The sequence below is a fragment of the Numida meleagris genome, chromosome 1 (assembly GCF_002078875.1).
Source record: "Numida meleagris isolate 19003 breed g44 Domestic line chromosome 1, NumMel1.0, whole genome shotgun sequence".
NCBI classification, from domain to species: domain Eukaryota; kingdom Metazoa; phylum Chordata; class Aves; order Galliformes; family Numididae; genus Numida; species Numida meleagris.
The window spans coordinates 55,206,874-55,232,457 of NC_034409.1; the positions used below are offsets into that span (position 1 = coordinate 55,206,874).

Genomic DNA, 25,584 nt, shown 5'->3' on the forward strand with positions numbered 1-25,584 from the left:
TAAATCAATTACTTCCTCTTTCATCAGCAGGCATTTGCTGCAGCAGGGGAGGATAATTAGATACAATATTGTTGTTTACCAACAGCATTATGTTCCCAAAGTTTGACACTGTACATTGAATTTTCTTCCCTATGTCTCCATTCTGCATCTTTTCCATTAAGAAATTTTTAATCTATGATCAATCAAACACTGTAATTAAGAGCTACACTTACCACACTTCTATTACGCACATGAATGTGCCTACAAAGATCAGCATCAATCACACAATGTACATTGTCAGTACTGGTAAAACTTTTGGGTCACTTCTTGCCCTCAGAAGGACACACACACACTTATGACTATTCACTCCAATCACAAAGCATCAATAAATTCGAATGTATTGTTCTTTACATAAGCTGGACTATTTCTTGTACTCCAAAGTTCATATCAGGCTGCCCAAGTAAATGGTGGAGTCACCATCCCTGGAAATGTTCAAGAACTGTGTGGATGTGGCACTGAGGGACATGGTTAGTGGTGAAGGGCTGATGGTTGGACTGGAAAATCTTAGTGGTCTTTTCCAATCTTAATGATTCTATCAGGGTATCTGTATTACTTTCTTTGTGAGAAAATAAAGCAGCCAGAATATATACATGTGAAAAAGGGAGAAAAGTTAGTGTATAGCTCTGGTGTAATCTTCCTTTTCTTCTGAAATTGGCAAGTCACATTTTTCCCCTCCTCTTGATTGCTATAACAGTTTGGCAACTCAGACTCTTCTTGCATGACGTAGCTGACAAAGACACATGCTTGGCTCAGGGAGCCCATGAGCCACAGGCTGCTGTGTGCTGGCAGAGCATCATGAGTCATTTATCCTTCTGGTAGTCTGCCCTGGTCACCTGCTGTCAGTGACAAACCAGACTTTTCATCTTACTCAGTGACCTGCCCTTTGCTTCTTGTATTTCTGAGAATTAAAAGCTGCTGAACACAGAGACAAACTGCAGAGCTCCCAGTACCTCAGGATCACCAAGGGTAGAAACACCAGTTTTAAGTATTTGAACCTTTGATTCAAAGTGCTGTGGACAACATGTACACAGAGCTCAGACCACAAAGCTCCCCACCAACCTCTGTCCACACACAGCTGCAGTTGACCAGAGTCATTCTAGTGAGTGGAAATCAACTTGAAGATAGGAAATTACCAACCCAGATGAAACTTAAGTGATGTGGGCTGAACTGGGCTATGTTTGCAGTTGCTATCCAGACAGCTTGAGCCACAGATAACCATGCAGCATCTCCAAAAAAGGAGCACTTGCGGCCTGAAGTGACTGAAGATGTATAAACACTGTCTGCAAGGCAACAGCTCACTTCCTTCTTTTCACTTGGCAGGAAGAAAGGGGAGAAAAAAAAGTGGAAGTAATAAAAGAAATGGGTCGTTTTGGAATGACTGCTCTGAAACAGTCCAATACTATTTCATAACACAAAGGCAATGTGAGGTCCACAGCTCTGACTCACCAGGTTTAGCAACTCATGAGGCAACCTGGCTCCAGCTACAACAAAAAGCAGCCACCTAGAAGTGCAGTTCCACAGCAAAAAGAAATGTGTTTAAAAAGGAAAGTAACAAATGACAAACAGTTTGACCTTTGGTTAAACAGTCATGTTGACTCATTAGTCAGTTAGTTAGGCAATATGTCAAACTAGAAATAGAAACAAAGTCATCCTTGGGATGTGGATCCTAATGGATAAAGGACTGTACCTCTGCCATGTTGCTTGCAACAGTGTAGGTAGTTAGATCAGACAATGATTCCCTGGGAATTAGGTGTTAACTTTGACAACTAGAAGACAAATTCTGACTTAAAGTTGCAGTTATTTCCCTTTTCTTCAACATTAGGATTATTTTGGCTTGGAATTTGTTATAATTCAGTAGCGTTTTCATTGCTTCAAACAAATCAATGTTGGCCACTAATGTGTACAAGCCTCAAGTATGATGTTATCCAATTCCAAACTTCTGGTAACTCCAGCAACTCCAGCTCAACGAGCTGATACACAATTATCTGTTATTTTTGGAGCAATGGGGCTGTACTCAGTCATTCAAATTACAAGACAGAGTTGCATATGTTGTCTTCCAAGAATAAATTTGACAAATATTTTTTTTTCCACGTTCTTAAATTCCTGAGGTTTGATACACACACACACACACACACACACACACACAAAAAAATCAATATGCAGTACAAACTTGTGTCACATTTCTGCAAGGCTCTTCATCTGCGTTCAGTTACATCTAGATTTTCTCCTTTGCAACTACGCCACATTACAGCTATGTGGCAGAAGGAAAATAGTTCTGGTTAATACAGATCCAAGTTGGCTTTTTAACAAACCCATTAAAGAGATCAACCATTTCATTCAGCCCTCAAAATCTGCCACTGGTGCCTCTGCACCTTACTAGTAATTTCTAACTGAAAATGAAAGAAAAAAAAGATAATAGGGTCTCAGAGACACACTGTATGCTGTCTGCATGTACTCAGGGACCACACTTTCACTTACTCGGTGTAAATGCAGTTGAGTTATATTGACTTTTCTTTCCCTCATGGTATATTAGTGCTCACGAAAAATCTTGCAGTGAAAGCCCTAGAGAAGAAACCTTTTGTCCACAGACAAATGCACTTCTCACTCTGCGCTCTATTAAGAAGGAAAAAGAGCAAATGCATTGTTCCTACTTTTACAATAACCAGAAGGCCAGGCACTCAACTATGACAGAAATAACACATGGGCTTTGTCATAGACATTTAATTTGATCCTAACTCAGTGCTATCTCCACCCCATTTATTCTCTCCTTCTCCATCAAGCATCTGAACAATTATGATCAGTCCACTGAAAATCTGGCTGCAGTTCTCTAAAATTCAGCTCCTGTACACCACTGGTTCAGTCACCCCCAGATCATTGCTACCTTTGAATTTATTCAAGTCAAAATTTCCTCTTCTCATTTTTCTTCTTTTCTTTTTCTTTTTTTCTTTTCATAATCATTCACCAAGCCAGAAAGAGTTTCAAATGACAAATGGTGGCATTCACAAACAACCCAAACAACTCCAAAAATGGAAACAAAACAGTGGAGGATCAGAGAGGTTGTTATATGTCAACACAGTAAATACCCACAGTAAAATCCTCAGCTCGTGTAAATCAACCTTGCTCCATCAGGTTTTATGAAGGCAGCGCAACCTTATGCTGAACACACAGTAAAAAGTCTTATCCATATTAAAATACAGTGTTTTAAATCTGAGAGATTTTTGACCCTATCTGGCACTTAATTTTCAACTGACTACACTGCCATCTCCCCTGACAGGGAACAAACAGCCAGGAGGAGGCTGCAAGGTAGGAGATACTGGCCCTAATCTCATCTCAAAGCAGGGAGCCACATGAAGTCCCCTTCCCTGCCGACCTCTCTTGGGGATGCTGGAGGCAGCCCAGGAACAGCAGCACAGGAGTTACATATGGTTGCTTACCGCTACGTACCTGAGGAGACCTGAAGCACACGAAAAGTACTGCATAGCAGAGGATGATGAGCCATTGCTGGGTACTCCTATTACTAGACCGTGTAAAAAACATGCAGGTGGACACACTAAATATTTCAAGTTTCCTTAAAGTTGCCCTTAAAGATTTACCACTGCATCTAGCTTGCACTAATCCAAAGCCATAGAATCATAGAATAGAATCATAGAATCGCTCAGGTTATAGCTGCAAGGCTTCTTGCACTGTGTTCCCAGTACCAGGAATCCAATAGGTTTTGAATGTCAAGAGTTAAAGGTCTACTGGATGTTTCAATTATATGTATCAGTAAGAGAGAGATCTTGCTTACAAACTCTTCTGCATATGTATTTTATCAGCTTCTGAGCTGACTTTACAAATGGCCAAACGTGACTGCTTCAGTCAGGAACTGCAGGGACAGATTAGGGGCCCAGTCTCCACTCCCCTCCTCACCACCACTCATGAACAACTGGAGGACAAGAATCCCATGCTCAAAATACAGACCTGTCTCCCATCTGTTACTTGAGACAGGTGAGACAGACATTTCTTTGGGAAAAAATGCAGAAAAGAAATACGACCCACATAATTGAAGAAATATTCTAGGGTTCATTGGCAATCTGTTGTTTTACATGTCGGCCTCTGCTTGCTGCCTCTTCTTGTTCCTGCATGCACTTGCTTGCCTGATACATCACTCAGTGTCTGCTGTATTACTGTCTGCAGAGTGCAAAGCCTCATCTAAAAAGCAAGCAAATACCTACTAAAAACAAAGAAAGAAACAAAACATAAAAGCTTGATGAGAAGGGGTGTCACTGAGCAGATGGAAACACTTCAGAGTGAAAAATGTCATCTGCTTAGTTCAACACTGGCTGCTAGAAATGCTCCACTTACTCAAACATTGACTCTTCTGCCTACCTCCTAGGAGAGCCCAGAAAGGCAGGCAGATGCTTTCCTTGGTCAGGGCATGCAGAAAGGAAGGAGAGGTGGGAATGCAGTTGCCAGCTGCGTCCTCTGCTTCAGGAAGTTCAGCTGACAAAGCTTGCCAGGGGCACTGGGATTACAGCCCTTCAATGGATTGAGATGTTTCTCTCCTATGGGATTGTCTTTAACAATGTTAAAGAGTAAGGAGGCTTTAACTGACACACCGCATATCCCAGTGAGAACAATTAAATGTCCAGTCTCTTCCCTTACCCATGCTCCTTAAGCATCTACAAAGAGTGTTTAAATATTTAAATGTAACCTGCAAATTCTAATATTTCTCCCTGATTGTTACTCTTCGGGGCTTTTACGTGCAGTTTCCATTTACGCAACACTAACTCCTACAATGGTCAATAAAGGCCAGTATATTAGTACGATAAGCTCATGCTCCCAGCCATGCACAGAATTCCAATTGAATTAGAAAGTCATCCTATGTTCAAGAAAACCACACTATGGAGTAAATGGAGCTGAACTACATTACGTATCAGATATTACATATCTTTGGGTTGTTGTCAATTCTTCATATAAATACTATAAATCACTTAGATTTCATTTTGCACACTGTATAGCGAGACTCTTCATAATCAAACAGTATTTAAAAGCATTTACTGCCTTGTTAAATCTAACAAGTTAGATTTATTGGGATAGTCACTTTCTTTAACAGCCAATTTAGTAAAACTCAATGTATTCATTGATGTATAAATATATAATAGGCGGTTGTTAAACCTTAATAAATACATTTAATAGTCAGCTGGCATTTTCTCTCAATAGCAGCACTTCCCCTCAGTTGCCAACAGGAAATGCTGTTCCTGAATGTGCCGATTCAAGCCATATGTAGGGAATAAACTGATCCAGGAGAACAAATGAGAGTACAAATTTCAGATAACTTTCCTGTACTTCACATCACAGGAAGATTGCTGCAGACTCCCATCAAGACCGTCAAGTGTCAAATAATGCGCAGCGTAAGGAAGAGCATTAACTACTGTGTTTTGTCTTGATCTCATAGAAGAAATGAACCAGGATGGGCAACTGGCTACCTAAAAACCATACAAATGATTTTCATATTATTACTGCAATTTTCTGGCTTCCTGCACTTGCTGATTCATGTAGAGCACGTCACTTACTCTCACCCCACCCTGCCACTCTGTGTGTTGATGGACAGATTAAATTACGATGCTTCAGCTTCGCACTAAGAAATCAAAAATACTTGAAGGCCTTTAGGTACCTAAGAAAAATGCTTCGAGGAATCTGCATCATTACACAACTAAAAACCATTAGAAATCAGGCCCTTAGCTCAAACTGTAAAACTTTACATCTCAAATCTGCAGGTCCCAGGATCACTTCTCCAAGCAGACAGCAATTACTACATATACATGATTAAAAAAACAAACAAAAAAACAGACCAAAACACCTTTAAATTAAGTACACCAGGCAGGGAAGTTTGATCATAGCCAGAAGACACGCACCTGGGTAGGATTATACAGTTCCTGGAGTGGGCTTCTGGATCCTTTTCGGCAGCAAATGTCCATCCCAAATGGATTCCTACGCATTACTGCAAGGGGAAATTGAAATTAATACAGGTTAGCAACACTGGTTAGCAGTAATCAATTGCAATAGCTACAGCAAGAACTGATTTTCTGATATATTGGGGATTTCTACAGACAGTATTGTGTATTAATTCCTAATTTTACTTTCTGTAAAAATTATCCAAAAGCTAAATCTTTGATCTACTGTGGAAGGTACTAAAACAAAGCTTTCTAGTTCTCATAAAAGCTGTTACCCAAAAGCTTTCATCTGGAATGCCCCAAAATTCTGGTGCAAGTACTAAAGCCAAAGTGGCCCCATTTTGAGTAGTGGTAGGTACCTGCTTCTCTGATCATCGTGGACCAATTGGATACATTCCTACAACTGGCATCTCTAAGAGGCAACCTTTGAGCTCTCTGAGCCTAAATTCAGAGGCACACAGGATCCTAATATTAAAACATTTTAAAGCTTCTGGCCTATAGCTTCAATTTGCCCTAGAACAGATGTTCAGCAGTACACAATAGGCATATAGCCAATCACTGCTGCACTTTCTTGCTGCAAACTGTATTTATGTATTGTAACTGAATATTGAATTGGTCTGAAAATCAACATAGACTGTTATTCCAGTTGGACACAAGTGAATTTTCAAACTAAAGGCTTTGTCAGGGGGCTGATCCAGGATCATTTTGGATAATAAGTCTTTCCATAAGAGATCCTCATCTGAGTCCCAGCAGACACAGAGATCACCACTTTCAGGTTAGACCCTGTATGGCAGACAAGTTTAAATAAGGAGCAATTTTGCTCCAGCCACCGTCCGGTCTTCCAAACTTAACGGGAGCTTGTAAACAGAAGGGATATCAACTTTTGACACAGGTGGATAGTGATAAGACACGGTGGAATGGTTTTAAACTAAAAGAAGAGAAATTTAGGCCAAATGTCAGGGAAATTTTCCACTGAGAGGGCAGTGAGGCACTGGCACAGGCTGCCCAGGGAAGCTGTGGTGCCCCATCCCTGGAGGTGCTCAAGGCCAGGTTGGATGGGGCCCTGGGCAGCCTGGCATCACTTGCCAGATTTTGTAGTAGAAAACTGCTGAAGTGTCCTGCACTAACAGCTCTGAACTGCAGTGCTGACAGAAATGCTATTGCAGGTGTCAGGCCAAGAGCCAGAGAATACTGTCAAGCTATGTTTTAAAACCGAGTGCTTGTACATGATCACAATCGATATGTCAAGTAGCATGAACACGTGTAAGAGTTTCCGCGCAAACAGAATACTATATGCAGCTCCAGTCTGGAGACATAACAGTCTCCTTCACTCAGACCGTATCTATTTTTAAATTGAAGGTAATCACCTAGTAATGTGCCATGTCGCTTTTTCCCTGAGCAAACAACCATTCGGTGTGTCTTCTAATAGGACTCAGACATATACGCTTAGTAAGCAAAGAAGCTAAATGTTTTCTTCACGGTTAGAACAGCAGTAAGAGGCTACAATTGTTATTTACGTTTAAATACTTGATAAGCTTCTGAGCCTTTTTAGACACGCAGCCAAACGTTGCAATTGCTCTGCTGTAGTGGCAATGTGCCTTGTTAGAAGTTAACTCTAAAAATGTTAAAAACTACTAAAACTTTAGAAAAGAATTGCATGAGTAATGTCAGCTTCTGGTGTCTGGAAGCGGTTTGAGGAAGAAAACGCTACAGCCAGGATGCGAGACACCCTCAGCAGCTGTTCACTGCACTTTGATTAACCAGGATCCTGGAACACTGATTCTTTCTTCCAAAATGAATAACTCCTCCAGTGTATTGTTTCCTAATTTCCCTAGTAATTTCCCTACTACTTTGCTTTTCATTTCCACTAAATGCAATAAACAGTAACGTGCATAAATGCATCCCTTCCTGCTTCACTTAACTGGCAGGTATCAACACAGCAACATGTTACATGCAGCAGGAGCAGCCAAAACCATTAAATTATTTGCACATGTGCAAGATTTTATTCCCAAATGTAAGCAAATAAGAAAGCAACTGTCTCCCCAGAAAAGCTAAATACTCACGTAGAACTTACGTCATACAAACCACTGAATCATTCTTATGAATCCCAATATTACTTAATGGGTGTGTTTTTCCAATAAAGCTTTTAGAACAGGAGTGTGGAGTTAGCGTGGCAACACAGCAGCTCAACACAGGGCTTGCTTCCCTGCGCATCAGCATGTGTGACAGCACACACTGGTGCAGAGGTAAGCAGCAACTCTGTGCGCACCTGGATAACGCTTATGCCTGGAATGTAACCTCAGCTTTAACATAAATGAGAACGTTCCCCCTTCCTGAGCAGAAATCCTCTCATACCTTGGGTGAATAGCTACCACAAAGGTTCATATAAAGATTTCAGAATGCTTTCTAGCACATCTGTGGCCAAGTTCACCTCTTGGGGTTCCTGCAAGCTGTGTACTGCTGTCTCAGCTTCTCTGAGGCAGCATTTTATTGTGTTCATGACACGACCTCTTTGATTGATACCAATCTGCAGTAAGAAAACCATAATGTGGGTGCAAACTGCAGTTATACTAATTTCAACAACACTGCCACTAAGACTCCTTCACACTATTGTGACAGTGAAAATTAGAAATCAAGCCCTTTATCTTCACCAAATCTTCTTATTAACATAGTAAATATCTAAATTTACATTTTATGGCTTGGGCTGATCTCCATCCATAATTATAGTTAATTATAATCTAACGGGAAGTAGCGCATATGCATGGCTCCAAGGACTGATTAAAAGATCCCGTTCAGGCACACCAAGTGGGAGAAGCAGCTGACAACAGCAGATAATGCCTTGAATGATTAAAGAGTGGTGTTAATACTGCAACTGCAGCAGAATCAGCAATGCCCTCAATTCAGCCAGGACTGGGAGCAACTGAATTAACTGTCAGCTTGTCACTTTAATACAACGGCTGTAAAGACACAAACTTTCTTCTCTCTTTAGGAATGATTTGTTTCACAATGAAATTTTGGTCCTATTTACTAAAATCTGTGCAATCAAAACCAAAAAGGGCACCTTCTCACAAGCATCAGAAGAGCAAGTGACACCATTTCTCATAAGTCTGTTGAATCAAGTAACAAAGGACACTCTGCAGTAAGAGCCACGCAAAGTAATTGCCACTTCTTTCACTGCTCTGAGAGAAACAAGTAAGTGACATTTGAAATGCTGAGTATGCAAAATCAGCAGCCATCTATAGCACTCCCATCCTAAACTCAGCAAAAGTCTAGGAAATGGGAGTATCTGACTTCTGTAGAATAAAAGATCCCTACTTGCTTTCTAGCAACAACTTTGCTGCTTGGTAATGTTTAATTTACATTGCTCGTAGAATCCTAATTACTTCCAGCTTGCAAGACAACAAAATACAAATGCAAAAACACTACCTCCAATCAATGCCTCTTAAATATACTGTCTCATATTATAAACATTTGAGAAAAATTCCGAGGATGCATTAATATTTAATTTTTCATTACATTGGTCTAAAGTACAAAGACAAAATTCCCTAATACAGCATTGCTGAAAGCTGCTATACATAATTCATTGCATTTATTTGGGAAAGAAGACGTCTTGTGAGGAAAAAGAGCAAAATATGGCATTGGAAGCAGTATGCTGAGACTCCTACTGAAGATGTCATCCCATTCTTGTTTTAAAGAAGTAAGCTACTGACAATTAAAACACTTTTTCAGTCCAAGGTTAATGCTTTCCACAGAGCCACGTTCAATTGACAGCAATGAGCAGGTACAAAAGATAGCACTTTCTCCTAGAGACATGAACAACTGGGAATGACTAAACATTCACTGAACGTCCTCTACCCAACAAAGACTGAAAAATTAGTGTAACTTGGTCCACCAAGATAGTGGCATCAAAACACTTTTGGTGTTTCCAGACATGTTTTAACTATGCTACTGTCCTCAAGCTTCCTCAATTCTTGAAGCAAAGTAAGAATAATTTAATTACACCCATACTGAAGACTCAAGAGATTCTCTTGGGCTGCAGATTTGGATGCAGTTTGTCTTCCAAATGCCAGCACAGACGTCTGCAATGACCCCAAAGCAGCAGAGAAAAATGCTTCCAAAAGCACCAGCTATGCAAATACAAACTAAGCATGGCTCAACACATACTTTGTACATGTAATGCCCTTCAAGCATGAAGATACTAAGTTGAAACAAGTGACCCAAGGAAGCATTCTTTTGCCGGAGTGTGTCAGAGGCTTTTGGACTGAGTATTTGGCAATTTGTAAAGTCCAGTACACATACCTCTCGGATTCCTAGCTAAAATCATGCTGAACAAGCTTGTCATTAACAGGTTCATCCCGCTTCAGAAAAACAAGCCTTCTGTAATAATTTACAATAATCTGTTCTGCAAGACTTCACTTAAGCAAAGTCCAAATTGCAGACAAAATCAGAAACTCAGCAAAAAATAAAGACTGCCCTTATTTCAAACTTCATAAAAATTCCTATGATTCCTTTAACAGACTAATCAGGCTAAGGACGGAACAGTATTAAAGGGTTATTTTTTAATCAGCAACCAGGAGCACGAGGAGTGAATGCAAATGTTGGCACACAGCACCAGCTCCAGAACCTCAGTAACAATATGTTAGATAGCTCCTTGGCATTCATTTACAAACACTAATCCTTCACAAAGTTCAACTGATGGATAGTAACGTTTTGGGATGTTTGGGTCCTTGCACTGCATTGCACTCAGCAGAAGATTTTAGACTACGTTATTGGTGCTTAGTATGGAGACTACAGGTACAAGGATTTACGACAAACTCTTGACTGGACTCTTGTTTTCTTAAGGCAAAACTGTAGCTTTTTTGTTGGACTCTGAGAAATCTGTTTTTAGAAAGTAAAAATCAGACCACATATTGTACATGAGCATGCCAAAGTCTTAAATGCAGAGAATGAAGTAATATTTTTTTCTCTACATTACTGCAGAACTATATTTTGCCTTATGTCTTACAGTAACTAAAAACACAGGGTACTACTCAGTGTGAAAAATAAGCACAAGTCTGTCACTGGAGCACCTTACCACGTTAACACCATTGTGCCTCCTGGGCAAACCAGAGACCTTGCTGGGCTCGATGCTGTATGAACATGGCAAAAAAAAAAAAATCCCCAAAGCTCAAAGTTTTAGAGCTCCACCCAAGGAATGGGATGGCGTGTTTTAGTTTAGGAATACTGGTTCATTGCCTCCACACGTCCCACTCATCTACCAGAGGAACCTTACTACAGAGTAAGACTGTGGATGGACACAATGACAGTGAAGGATGAAAAATGAGGTCAACTCCTTAGTGGAACCATTTCAGCTGACATGAACAGCAAAGCCACTTGTTAAGAGACCATGAGTCAGTGAAGTAACATTCCTCAGTTTACAGATCAGAAAAAGAGAGGCACAGAGGTTAAAAACATGCCCAAAGCAAATTAGTTGTTTCAGGTCACATTCATTTTAGGAAGTGAAGTGTCTGTTCTAAGGTACTCATTTAAGCTCCCACCACTAACAGAGAGCTGCAGCTATGGATACATCTGTGCGCCCACAGAGGTGGCCTCACTCTCCATTCCACTGACCAGCAAGCCTACATGGGTTGAAATTACACAAAGCAAATCCTGGCAGAGCAAGGAAATGAGACTTAACATTTGTTTCTGAGTTCTAATCACTAATTACAAAAGTCGTAAATGCCCTCCAAAGAATAGAGAGATATTTAATTACTTTTTACTTTAGACAGATTTCCAGAAATAACTTCGTATTTTATCCTGTTTGTTCTTAGATTAGCTTGGGGATGGGTTTAATTGGGCACAGTGGGGAAATTAATATCCTTGGTGAAATTATGCAGAGACTTAGATCCCGGGCCACCCTATGGACATTGCATGTGGCATAAATTAACACAACATTTTTCCTGCTAATGAACAATAGTAAATTTTTTCCAGTATTTTTTTTTTAACTTTAATCTGTGTGGAATTTCTTTAGAAGTCTCATGAAATTATCCACAAACCTACATCAAGAGACTTTCCCATAGGCTTCACTTCCCACACTAGGAGAGCCCCGTTTTGTTTGTCCCACACAGGCAGACATTGCTTTTAATGCAGCAAGGAGTTTTTGTAGGTGCAAATATATTAGACTTGGTCAGAACTCTTCTGATCCAGTCTTGGTTTCACTGGCATGAAATGCAGATTCACTGCAATTGAAATATGTCATGGGTCTATTCTGGATGGGTCATTGGCCACCTCAGCTACCTGTTCAGCTCTTTGTACCCCAGGTTTACGCCATCCATTAGCAATGCCACATGCTTCAAAACACTGATGAAAGGGTCTACTTCTGTTCTCACAAAATTATTTCTAAGTCTTCATAGAAAAAGGAACATATATATATATATTTTTACCATCCACAAAAACTTAACAAAAAATACTATTTCCTTTTCCCCAAATAGGAAACTTTCTACAAAGGAAGTAAGAAACTAACAATTTGTGATGGGTTTTAAATGTACATATTTCACAAGAAAACCAATGTATTAGGAATATCCATGAATGAACACTGCAGATCCAGTATTTCAAAACATCAAAAAATCCTCTTTTTTCTGGTCATTACACTACTTGTACTTTTTCACTACATGTTAGCCATGCTTTTTGCAAAATGAGGCTGTGATAATCTGGAAAGGCTGGAAAATTTCTAGTGAATCTTACAGGTTTTCAAAGATGTCTCCCACCAATTATTAGATACTCATTATAACAACACAGGCAGGCGTATCTGCCTTCAGGTTCTCTTTACAGTGAAGAACTGAATACTCTGCTCAGTCCTTCCCAGCCAAGTTTTCAAGCCTGTAGATAGTTGGCTATCTCCCATCTCTCTGATGTAATTTCAAATGAAAACTATGTAAACATAAGTCCAGAGGAAAGAAAAGGACAAACCTACATTTGCATTGTCTTGAAGAACAAGAAGCTAGAACTCTATTTTCTGCGATTCCCACTATTTCCATAAGGCTGTCAGTCCCAGTCTACTCAAAGAATATGCTGTATGAGCTCACTGAAAAAAAGAGTGAATGAGAGAAAAACCTTTAAAGGAGGATGGCTTCTTTAGAAAGCTGTAATTTTTAAAGCATTTATCTTGAATCGCAGTCCAAATGAGAAAGATGGCTGCTGCAGCTGCAGTCTATTTGAGCCACTATGCCTTTGCTGTTCCTCAACAGATGTGCAGCAAAAATGAAACACAAAATCATGTTTGCTATGGATATACTAAAAAGCACAGCAAGCCTTCTCACAAGGCAAGCAGAATAGGAAACAAAGCCGCAGCAATCATACTATCCCAGAGTAAGGAAATGCTCAGACTTTTGGTCTCAGCTGGAATGTCAGGGGGAAGTGCTACCTGCTCAAACATGCACACACACCCCTTGAAACAAACAGAATGAAAGGGTCACACATCATTTCTGTTCCACAGACATGTCCACATGGACAGGGATTTATCCCCTCTGAAGCAGTGCCCCTGATATTTTTAGTGTGACCAAATCCTCTTGATACTTTACTGTGACTTATGCACGATAACTTTCTTTACAAAAATGAAACACTAAAGAATTTGATAAGCAGAGAAGAAAGTTTGAAATCCTGCAGTAATCGCTTCCAGAGCAGTTGCTCATAATGTCAAAGAGGATTACGGCTGCAGCTTGTTGGATAAGAAGATGACCTCTTACAAAATAAGGATGTAACTTCCTTCGCAATGTGAAGGCCAAATGCTGATATTAAAAAGAGTACCATGGACAGCAAAGGCCTGATCCTGTGAGTTGCAAAACGTCCAGACTAATAATTAACACACAGCTGTGCTGTACTGTCAATTCTGTTTAAGACTCCTAAACTCCAAGTAATCTTAAGGCACAGAGAAGCAATCAACTCCACTGCGAGATCCCTTACTTTCCCAGCAGCCGGCTGGGCCCATGCCTGCACAGCGCTGTGGGCCGCCTCCAGCCCCACATGCTCCTCACCTCCAGTGCACGGTGGAAGCTGGAAGCCTTCTTCCAGCAGGATCCATACATCCATACGCAGAGGCTGGGAGGCTGCTTTCACACGCTCTTCTTTCTCTCCCTGTTAGCAACAAGCTGTACACAGATAATATTGCTTTCATATGGAAGAATTCTCTCATGCGGCTGTTTTGAAATATGCCAAACCACAGATTCCTCAAAACGTTTTACATATGAATAGGACATTGTCAGCTCCCTTAGACCCACACTGCACTTCAACACACAGAAGAGTAAAACACACATTAGCACTATAAAACTTCACCTTAATTTGCATAATCTGTATTATCATTATAGAGCCCAGCTTTATAACCAACCTTGGGTGATGTACAGAGCGCTTTGGATTTCTCTTTCTCTAAGGAGAAATTCCCCAAACACAAGAAAACCATTCAGAGCTGTGCTTGCCTTGAATGTACTAGTTTTCAGTGGCTTCTTATCTTTCAGCAGTTCCAGCCCCTTTCACTATCTCCTTCCATTGCTCCCCTCATTTCAATATGTTCAGTTAAAACCTTGTGACACATTCTGTCTACAGCCAGGAAATGTTGTCATGTTTCACACATACCCAAATGGATAGGCCAAGCAAACCAATTCCACCTCCCAAGGGCATGTCCAAGAGGAAGGAGGAGTGAATGAGCAAAGACCATGAAGTGATTATACTTCTAATGAGAACATTTATAGGAGAATCAAACCAGGCAGAAGTTACACAAGACATATCACCACCAAAAACGATGTTGGATATACTGAACCTTTGTAACTGATGGAGATTCTTCCTCCAAATGTTATGGATATCCTTTCTAGCAAATCTTTGTAATACACGTGAGGCCACTATGCTAGTAGTTTTTTCTTGGATTAAATGGGAATGAAGTAATCTCAAAACATTTCAAGGCCCAGTTTCTGAGCATCCAGAATATGAGATAACTATCTGAGCTTTACTGGTAATAATATTCCATAATTGGCATAAATAATAATAACCTTTGGTTTCAGTCACTAATAGCCTGCCAAATACCCCATGACATTTCTAGTAATGCTGCAGCAGATGATCACTGCACTAGCTACCTCAAAATCTCAGATCACTGTAACAGCATGATAGTGAAGGAAACGGACAACAAAACAGCTAAACAGAACCTTACAAGTTTTTCCAAAGGAAAAAAAAAATCTGTTCTTTCAGTTTGTGAGGTTTCATGTAGAGAGGCATTGAAAGAGTGGGAGACAGAGGAAAAAAATGAAAGCATCCTTGTGAAGAGATCTCCTACACAGAGATTTTTTTTCTTAAGTGGGTCCTTAAAGACAACTGAAGAGTGCAAGACTGAACCAACCCTGTTAGGTATCTCCTTCAGAGAAATAAAATTTTATAGGGCCTTACTAACATATACATGTTGTGCTCTCCTCTATGCACAACCTAATGCACTGATAGAGTCCTGGAAGAGTCTCCTTTCTTGCTTTCCCCACCTTTCAGCACCCTCACTCTCTGTGAGGCTATCAGCTGGGATCTCAATGGGATCCATGATAAGCCTGATTGCAGCACTGTTTGGAAATGTTCTCATCTAGAAAGCTTAAAGGAAATGCACATGGAATATAAAAATTAGAAGGGAAGGAAGTAAATTCCCTAAGGGAACCCTAAGGGAAGAATTCATGCAAGAGCAATGGTTTGGGCTGTTTCCAGTTTCATTACTACTGCTTTACACAACTGTAACGAAACAGGGTCTAGTTTCCCCATCAAATAACCGCCAGACTTTACAAACCTTTGGATAGCGAGAACCTGTACAGTTACAGTAAGCCTCTTTCTCTGTTTGTTACTGCAGTTCTTTAAACAACTCCATTTTTTAAGACCTTGAGGAACCTGGTCTTACATCGTAGCTGACATTTCTTTGAGCACAAGGTTGGACTTGAGGTATCCTGTAGTTCTTCCATCCTGCACTAGCCTATGATTCTGTTTGTTGGCCCAGTTCAGTGCTACACTTTATACTTCCTTCCACAGTCACATACACTAATATAAATCAAGTCCATACAACAGCCAAAAAATTGCAGGCCTTCAGAGTTCAACCACTGCTCATATTTCTCCTACCCTGCTTACCTTAAACACATGTAGTTTTCTCCTATACCCACTGAAATCCACAGGGAATCTTCCACTTTCTCCACTGACAAGACTCTGGGGCCACAGAGTTAGGACTCTGCAACAGAATCACTGCTGAAATACATCAACTACAAAATCAGAAAGGATGACTTTGAACATCTAGTCTTGACAACCATTATGATCAAGACCAAAGAAGATCTCCCTAAAAGAAATGCCCTGTTAAGACGGTCCATCTTTCAGATAAACAACTCATCTTGTTTCTAAGTTTGCCAGGAGTTTGCCTTGATTTGATATCAAACTCTCCTCCCCAAACATAACCTTTTTCTACCTACCTTCCAGCCACTGGACCTTGTTATGTATCTATCCACTCTTCACAGCCACAGTTCCATGCAGAAATCCATACACTGTTACCTAGACACTCTTAACTATCCATCATGCTGAAGCAAGTTTTCTAAGGGCTTCCTCACTTGTCTTCCTTTCATTCATAGATAACACTACACCCTTCTAAAATCAGGGCACCCCTATGCGACACAGTACCACAGCAAAGGTTCCAGCAAGACCCATATGATGAGCAGGTATAACCTTATCTCTATATGCCACCCTTCCACGTGCCTGGGTGGCACTAGCTCTCCTCTTGACCAGGGAGCAGGCAAGCCAGCTGGTTAACTATCATGCTCAAATCCTTTTTTCCAGACCTCCCTTTCAATAAAAAGAGTCCTCTACTCAGTAAGCATCATCTAGATTTTATTCCTCTACGCATTCATCCTAATTAAATTCACACTATCTGCTGCAGCCGAAGTCAGTAAGTGTTCACAGCTCTGTATTATTGATTTGTTGTTTTCATCCTCTCCATTTACCATTATCCTAACTCTTATGTCCTCTGAAAACAGTAAGTGATTGTGTTTTTCTCTGGGTCATAAAGTAGAAGACCGAACTATTATCAGCGCCAAATCTGGTCCCCTGAGGATCTCCAGGGAAGTGTTCTCTGCTCAGTGATGACTTCCCAGTTACAGCTATTTTTATAAACTGTCAAACATTTTTTGAATTAGTGTTATGCATGCCAGATTGATATATATTCACTTGCCAACTTAGCTTTTGTTTTATTCATTTCCAAATGCATCAGTATAGGAGTAATTCTGACATGCAAATATTCTTGTATCATTAAAACAAAGAGGGTCATCACTTAGTAGAGTGCATTTTGAAACATTTGTTTGCAGAAAATGCTTAGGCTGGTTGTCTATCTTTAACCTTTCAAGTCTACCAACAAGGTTTCTGTGATGTATTACAGAACTGCATTGCTCTCAACTCTGCGTGGGTTAATTTTGTCACAAGTTCTTGCAAGCTGGAAGAATGAAACTGTTTTTCAATCAAAAATATTTTACATTTTCATCTCAAAAATATAAAGCATAATAAAAATTATAGTTTAACTGATGCTTTTTAAAGCCACAAAGTTGAATGGCAGGCAGGAAGGACCTGGAGGGAGCAATCTCAGAATGCTACTGCTTTTGAGGCTATCCTTCCATTTTATGCTGAAAATTCCATTTGTCTTGATTAAATATTAATCAGCCATTACCAAGGAGGCATATATAAAAGCTCTGTTAAATAATAAAACCCAACAAGTAAAAAAACCTGATTTCATTTCACACTTGCAATAGAGGGTTGCCACATTATCCCTCTCCAAACTCAGATAAATCATATCAGCTCCACGAATGTGAACAGATCTGTGCCTCTCCACGAGCTAGGAATCACACCTGAACTGCTTATGGTAAAATGAAGATTCATTGAGATTGACTGTTTGAGCCCCCAGCAGGCAAAGCAGTTATAGCACGGGATTCAGTGGGGAAGGACACCATTTGTGTGCATATGTGCACTTATTCATGCAGGCATGATATGAGTGACTATATTACAACTACACATGAGTGAATGCACACATGCATTATTGATGCTGACATAGCAGACCTGTGTTTTACACCCCACTAGATGCTGGAATTTTTCTATCTTGTAATTACTTCATTTTCAAGAGCTGTAACACGCTGCATCATGTTTTACTGTTCAAAGACACTTTGTCATCATTTTGGCTTATCTTTGTCCTTCTCTATTTTTTATGCCTATTTCATTACAGAGTTTCCGGGCTGAAACTTTAAATAATATTCAAATAAAATTGCTATGTGCCTTTTCCATCTAGTAGCAGTCTCTTATTTAATAGCCTATTTTTCCAGAACGATCTGCTTTTTAACTCTCCTATTTAATCAATTTCCTTTCCTGTCAAAATTTATTCTATTTTTCTGAAATCTTTATCCTGTACTCCCTGAATTTTAGTTCCATCTTCCTTCCCCTCACCAAATTACTCCCTTCAGCACTGTGCTGCTGTCCCCACACAGCCCCACCAGACTTTCAGGTTCACTCACTGCTAATCATTTCTCTTCCCTCACCTTTCCTAGTCCACTCCATCACCCAGCTCCTTTCCTCTGCCCTCCAAAAGCCGTGAGCTGATGAAGACCCCACGCGCAACCTACTGCACAATCGAGGGGAGGGAACCCAGGTCCCACTCAGCCCAACACAAGAACTGACGAGGGGTGATGGGAGACATGAGGTGGCAATGGCATGGGGTCTTGGCTCCAGTTGTTTAAGAGGAATGAGAAAACAGCCCGTTGCCATGTGTCACCCTAGTTTCCAGGGCTTTAATCTGTTCCTGAGCCCAGTGCCCCTTTTCCTCCATTTTAGAATCACAGAATCATTAAGGTTAGGAAAGTCCACCAAGATCACCTAGTCCAAGCATAGAATCATAGAATTAGCAAAGTTGGAAAAGACCTACAAGATCATCCAGTCCAACCATCCACCTACCACTAGGTGGTAACCCCACTAAACCATGTCTCTCAACACAACGTCTAAACGTTTCTTGAATACCTCCAGGGACGGTGACTCCACCACCACTCTGGGCAGCCCATTCCAGCACCTGACCACTCTTTCAGAAAAGTAGTATTTCCTAATGTCCAGCCTGAAACTCCCCTGGCGCAACTTGAGGCCATTCCCCCTCGTCCTGTCACTAGTTACAAGAGAGAAGAGGCCGATCCCCAGCTCACTACAGCCTCCCTTCAGGTAGTTATAGAGAGCGATAAGGTCACCACTGAGCCTCCTCTTCTCCAGACTGAACAATCCAGCTCCCTCAGCTGCTCCTCATAAGGCCTGTGCTCCAGACCCCTCACCAGCTTCGTCGCCCTCCTCTGAACACACTCCAGCGCCTCAATGCCTTTCTTGCAGTGAGGGGCCCAAAATTGGACACAGTACTCAAGGTGGGGCCTCTTGAAATTCTTGTTCCCTTTTACCCCAGTGGCCAAGTTGAGTTCGAGCTGGGGTAAAAGGGGTAGCCATCAACCCACGCCCCACCATGCCCACTAACCATATCCCTCAGTGCCAGTCACATGGTTCTGGAACACCTCCAGGGATGGTGACTCCACCACCTCCCTGGGCAGCCTGTGCCAGTGCAGCATCACTCTTTCTGAGTAGAAGTTTTTCGCTAATATCCAACCTAAACTTCCCCTGAGTGTCTTAGTGCCCGTGGGCCTAGCTCAGCGCTCCCTTTGTCTGTTGCTAAGAGGCCCCATACACACAGAAGTCCTAAACTAGATGAACTACACAAAAAAACAACAGAAGGAACAAAAGGCTTCAGAAGCAGGAAAATTACAAGGACAGGGCGGCCATGAGGCATGCCTGTTTTTATTTATAGCTTTTACTTGGCTCTTTGTTTTCATTGTAGCTATGCAGTTAAGAAAGATGACAGAGTTCGAGGTCAAGAGTGCTGTTGCGGGCGCACAAAGGCATGATTAGACCGGAGCAGAGATGCTGCTGAGTGCTTGCTCTCCATTTTATATGCTGTCTTTCAATTCTATATGACAAATGCTTAAACAAAATACAACTACCCCCCACACAATTAAAGGCAGCGAGTATGAAAAATATTCCAAGACTGCATATGTTACTTCATAACAGAATGCACCAGAAATTTAGAGGTCCCACCAAAGATCCCCTCCTGCTAAAACTGGGGTCAGAACAAAAAGATTTGAGACAAATACAAACTGCCTCAAAATGAAGATAGACTCATACCTCTACTTCAGCTATGAACGATTTCCTGAAAAATGGGACCCCAAATACAAAAGAAAATGAGAAGACCCCAGGATGACAACCCCACTGGCATTAATACCGTGGAAACCACATTTGCTGTATTTGCTGCCAAATGTGTACTAATTTCTAATGAAAGCTGAATATGCATATCAAAGAAAAAAATCCAAACCACCACCACTAGCTAATTTTGCTGTTCAAGATCTTAGCTGTATTATTTTTTTGTTCTTTTTGTTGTCGCAGAGTAAAGGAGGATATAAAGGATATACCTAAAGATGGGAGTGAACCTAAAAAATCGCAGCTTCTAATCACCCTGAGGTAATTGCAAAGCAAGAAATGAGTGCAGGGTGAAGGTAACCTGTGATTTATTTAGATCCTCCCACATGAACAGGATTAATTCTGTGCTCTGCAGATGTTCATTTGTGTCATCTTTATACTATGGGGAAATTAAAATACAGTGTTTTGCTATATACTCTGCTTACAATGTCAGGACAATTTCACTGTTCCTGCTGCAGCTCTGCTACTTCCCTGAAAAGAGAGGAGAACAGCCCTAATGCCTATGCCCACCAACAGCCACGCCAACCCCAGCACTCTTGGGATGTCATTTAATTTGTGACTGGCTAAGAAATATCCTAAGTAGGGGGGAAAAAAAAGATTGTTGCGCAGATTCTCTTCTCTCTGTGCTGCATTACTGCTGTCCTCTTGTCATACGCACAGTGGTGTTCAAATAAACTATCTCAGGCTGAACAAAGTTCAAGCTTTTAGAAATAATATGTGGTTGGGGGTTTGGTGTGAACTCCTTTATAAACTCCCACTTGTGAGTTTCTTCATAATACCGAGGGCATCATTCAGCTTTCCAAGTGCTTCCCCCACAGCAGCTAGTGTCCCTGTCTGGACAATGCAGAATCACCCACCTATTCTGGACTCATAGTGCTCCAGAAAGCTCCTGCCACAGGAGATTCACCTCCACACTCAAGATTCCCTTCTTGAAGCCACAAAGCCTCAGAGAGCTGGTGCTGGCTCTGCCTACAGCTTTGTCCTATCAGTTTGCGGAGCATCACAGCCATTTGTCAAACATATATTTAAACATACTTGCCTTTTACTTCTCTTTTCTGTTAGAAGCTTATTCCAAAAAGCAGCTAAGGGTCAAGTCATCCCTATCCTCCAAGCCAACTCCACTTGAAGTGCATAGGGCACTGAGAGGAAAGGGGAAACAAACCCAAAGCACAGCTGGTCCCAAGCAAACGAAAGGATTTCTTTCATCTGTCAGCTATTCTTACAGTCAAAACACAGTTAAGTTATGCACATGACTAAAGGTTTCCAGCATCAGGGTTTTCCCAGAGCTATTTGTCTAATCAAAAAGTCAACAAGCTACATCACAGCTTTTTATTGCGAGGACAACACTGAAGGAAAAAAAAGCAAAACTTCATTTCCTTTCTCTACTGTTTTTTGAAGAATAGCCACTGTTTCAAATAGCATCTGCTTGTTCCCCACAGACAAAACAAAGCACAGACTTCTTCGCTCTCTTCAAAGGAGAGATTAGATGCTCAGATAGACTTTAATATTGACAAGTCAGTGACCAAAACGGTTCTTCCAAACCCAAACAGCATTTTTCTTCCCAAGCACCCAGACACAACATGGGAAGAGCTTTGCACCCTTTACCCAGTCTCCACAAGCTTGTTCACAGAAACAGCTGCCCTCAAAACAATGCCACTCCTCCTCCACACAGCAAAGCTTAGCTCAGGATTAAAGAGGGGAAATGTCTGATAAACAAATGGTTTTTCACTGGCCACAGCAAGCATAATATGCAGATGACAAAAGCCAAAAGATGACTTTCAGCTACCCAGCAAAATGTAGCCATTAAAAGCAGTCGTCAGAACTAGGCAGCATGTTAACTGTGCACGGGGTGAAGGCCAGCCTAACTGCCTGGCCCTTGGGAACATCCCTGCCTATGCATTAATGCCTCAAATGAGCACTTGTGTAAATCTCACTCCCAAAATCCCATGGAGGGAATAGGAGCAGTACAAACTGCAGGCCTCATGCCATGGTCACTGATGATACCATTTATTTCTGACATATACTGCACTGTGGTAAGCAGAACTGCTATTTGTATGGAGCAGTATAGAGCAGAGCAAGAACACTTCTGCCTCCCTAAAGCTCCTTTCCTTCCCAAGATGTTTCTCCTCTGCAATGGAGTAAAAGTTAATTGAAAAAAAAAAAAGGAGGAAAGAAAGAAAGAAAGAATGAACATGAGGGAAAAAGCAATAAAGTAAAAATAAGACGTAGGAAAAAATGCACCTATTTGGAAAAAAAAAATTCCCCCTGAAGAGAAAGCTTCTTTAAAAAAAACCAACAACAACACAAGAAAACAAAACAAAAAATGTTATTGCATTTTACTTCACAGTAAAGATTTGTTATTACTCTGTAATTCACAGGTGTCATTACACTGGAACCTATGCCACCGAATTCAGGCAGAGCCGCACCAAGGAGGCTCTTCAAAACACAAATGACACAATCCAGAATTGAACACAGCAGCTTTCCCAGACTACCACCATTTCCTAAAACACAGTCTGGTGCTACCTTACTAGTTGAAGCTAAATTCACGACCAAGCCACGTCTCTCCAAGCCGCTATGAAAGGACAGGGAGGTTGCCAGCAGTGGACACTCTCTGGAAACATCCACCAGTAAGCTGTCAGCCACAGGCTGAAAAAAACTCCCTTTGCAGCACGGGTCTGGGGCTGAGCCATAAAACCACGGGGGAAGACCCAGAGTACAGTTCAAAACATCACTATAGTAAAAGATGCAAGTGAAGCTTGTATTCGTATGGAAGATGTAAGCAAAATGGTCACCGGCAGACAAGATCTGTTTTCCACGTCTATTGGTTTTTCAAAGGTATACATCAAACTACACCTGTGTTAACCAGTGCTACTTACCTTTCTCCTTCCTTTCCCCCACTACAAGTGACAGCAAGCACGACTCTTATTCTTGGCACAAAGAATTTTAGAGTTACTAAACTGCAAAACAACTGGTATTTAAAGATAAAAGAACACAGCTGATGATAAAATATACCATGTCTAAAACTGAGCATTCAAAAGCAGCCTTGGCAAAAAAATGCTCACACTTTAGATTCCTTATGAAAAAATCTGTACATTAGTACTTGTCTGTATTTAAATGTCACATAGAACAGCTCATATTTATTTGGCAGGAGCTAACCAATTTAACTTGAGAAGGATAAAATCCAGTTACAGCTTTAGTCCACATCACTGCCATCATCATACACCCTGTGCCCTTTTATTAATTCTGAGCACGTTTTTCAAACCAATGGGCTTGAGCTTTGGGTCTTATCCATAAAGCAGAAGTGCCCCATGGTTTGTACACTGCACTGGAATTCATATCTGGCCCAAATGCTGGTTCCCTTACAGACTTCCTACGTAAAATCACTTTAGCACAAATTTATCTGTATATTGAAGTACTTGCCTTGCATCATGCATACGAGTACAAAATCAGTGGAAGTACCTTGCTGAAGAGACACATTCATAACTTTCTAAAGGTCAGAAAGCAAACTGATGACAGAGCTGGAAATGTAGAAGAGATCTTCTGATTTGAGGATCAATTTCTTTAATCTCCGGGCCATGTTTGCATGAAATAACAAGGGAAACAATTCATCTGCGAGTGGTCTGAGTCATTTCAGTGATCAGGTAACGTGTCCCAGTTCTGTCACTGTTACATTTGTTGGCTCAAAGCACCAATTTCCACCCCCATGCCACTTGCCCAACAATTTCTGTCCTTGGGAAAAAGTAATCAAGTATGATAAGGATGACAATCATAATTAGCTTAAAATACAGGCCTGTTGGCAAGCATTGAGAACACATTTTAATATAAAGAGCTAATAAGGGAGTAAGACTAAAGAATAGAATTTTTAGATTAATTGAATATGGAAATCCAAATGCAAATTATGAAAAATGATCATTTTAGGAAGCAGTAGGAATTCCCCTTACATAAATTACTCATTTAAATACTTAAGATCATACTTCAACCTCAGTAGAAATGAATGTTTAATATCTGAACTTCTATAACCTGAGAAAAACATTCATAAAATGCATGTCAGTCCTACTCTGGTCTCAAAATATGGGCAGGAAGAAGTGGACAAAGACCAAACAAGGTACAAGACCGCCTGATTTCAGTCACTGACCTTTCATGAGCTTCCTGTCATAAACTACATCGCCTGCCAGAGGAGAAAGAAGAAGGACAGACCCAAAGGCTTGAAGGTGACTCTGTAACAGCAACGAGCTATGAATTAAATCACATTAGCACCACTTCTGTATTTTAGACAAATGTATTGGAAAAAGAAAATCTCCATCTTCTGCCATTTTTCACAGTTAAGCAATTACTGGTCTGCTGGAAGGATGCCAGCTGTCAGTATTTCTGTCAAACTGACACTTTACAAATGTATGCGAGTCCACATTTCTGATGATGAATTCTATGAATTCCTTACTGTGTGTGTGACAGGATAAATTACTGCCAGTGATATCTGCACCACTCGTCCATGGGTCAGTGGGCTTCCCAGAGACTGGCAAGGTGAAAGGCACTGTCACAGGAAGACAACTGCCACCTTTTGGGATTTGAAAAGAGTTGTGTTTGTTTGCGTGGTTTAGAACTACACTTCATTAAATCTCCAGCTAATAAAATGTCACAAGCACTACACCGATCACGTTGGTAATGTGCATGGTGCAAGATAAGCACAGCTGTGGTAAAGGTCCTCTGCATTTGCCGGGAGACAAACCACTCTGCCATGCTCACCAAAGCTCTCAGAGGAGCTGTTACAGGGCAACGAGCCTTGGCTAAGCAAGTCTTTCCGAGAGTTTTAAACAGACTCACATGTCAGGTCTACAGATGCAGAGACTAATGCTGCACTGATACAACACAGATAATGAACGCACACCACAATGAGCAGTATGCTACATTTATCATAGTGGTGTCAGGTACGTGTGTCTGCTGCGTAATTCCATCACGGAAAAGGACTCTAAACCCACCCCAAGCCACGTCCACTCCAGCCCTAGCCAGTCCAACATAGCGCAAGTAGTAAATCCTGATGGGTTTCCACTCCTTTGCTCTTCTCACTAAATTTGTCACTGGGCGAGGAGCAAAGACAGTGTGGGGTCAGTAAGCTGGTGAGTATCGCAGGCTTACAGCATCAATCTCTTCCTGCACATAGCTTGACTGACTAACCTATGCAAGTATCCTCCTTCTCCAAAGAGCTATTTTGCTAACTCTCTCCTGACCAACTCATTAAGTAGAGCAACGAAGTACCACCTCGGGAGCGTGATTAAGCTTTTTGCTGGAGGAAGCAAGGCACGATCTGAGATCATTTGAT

General features: G+C 41.0%; 1 protein-coding gene across 3 annotated transcripts in view; it reads right to left on the reverse strand.

Moving 5' to 3' along the window:
- Positions 1-25,584, reverse strand: part of CHST11 (carbohydrate sulfotransferase 11) — a 164,670-nt gene that overhangs the window by 85,478 nt on the left and 53,608 nt on the right. For all 3 annotated transcript variants that reach the window (XM_021387051.1, XM_021387044.1, XM_021387033.1), the window contains exon 2: positions 5,937-6,022. In XM_021387051.1, coding sequence (XP_021242726.1) covers positions 5,937-6,022 — 86 coding nt within the window. The remainder of the gene's footprint in view (positions 1-5,936; positions 6,023-25,584) is intronic.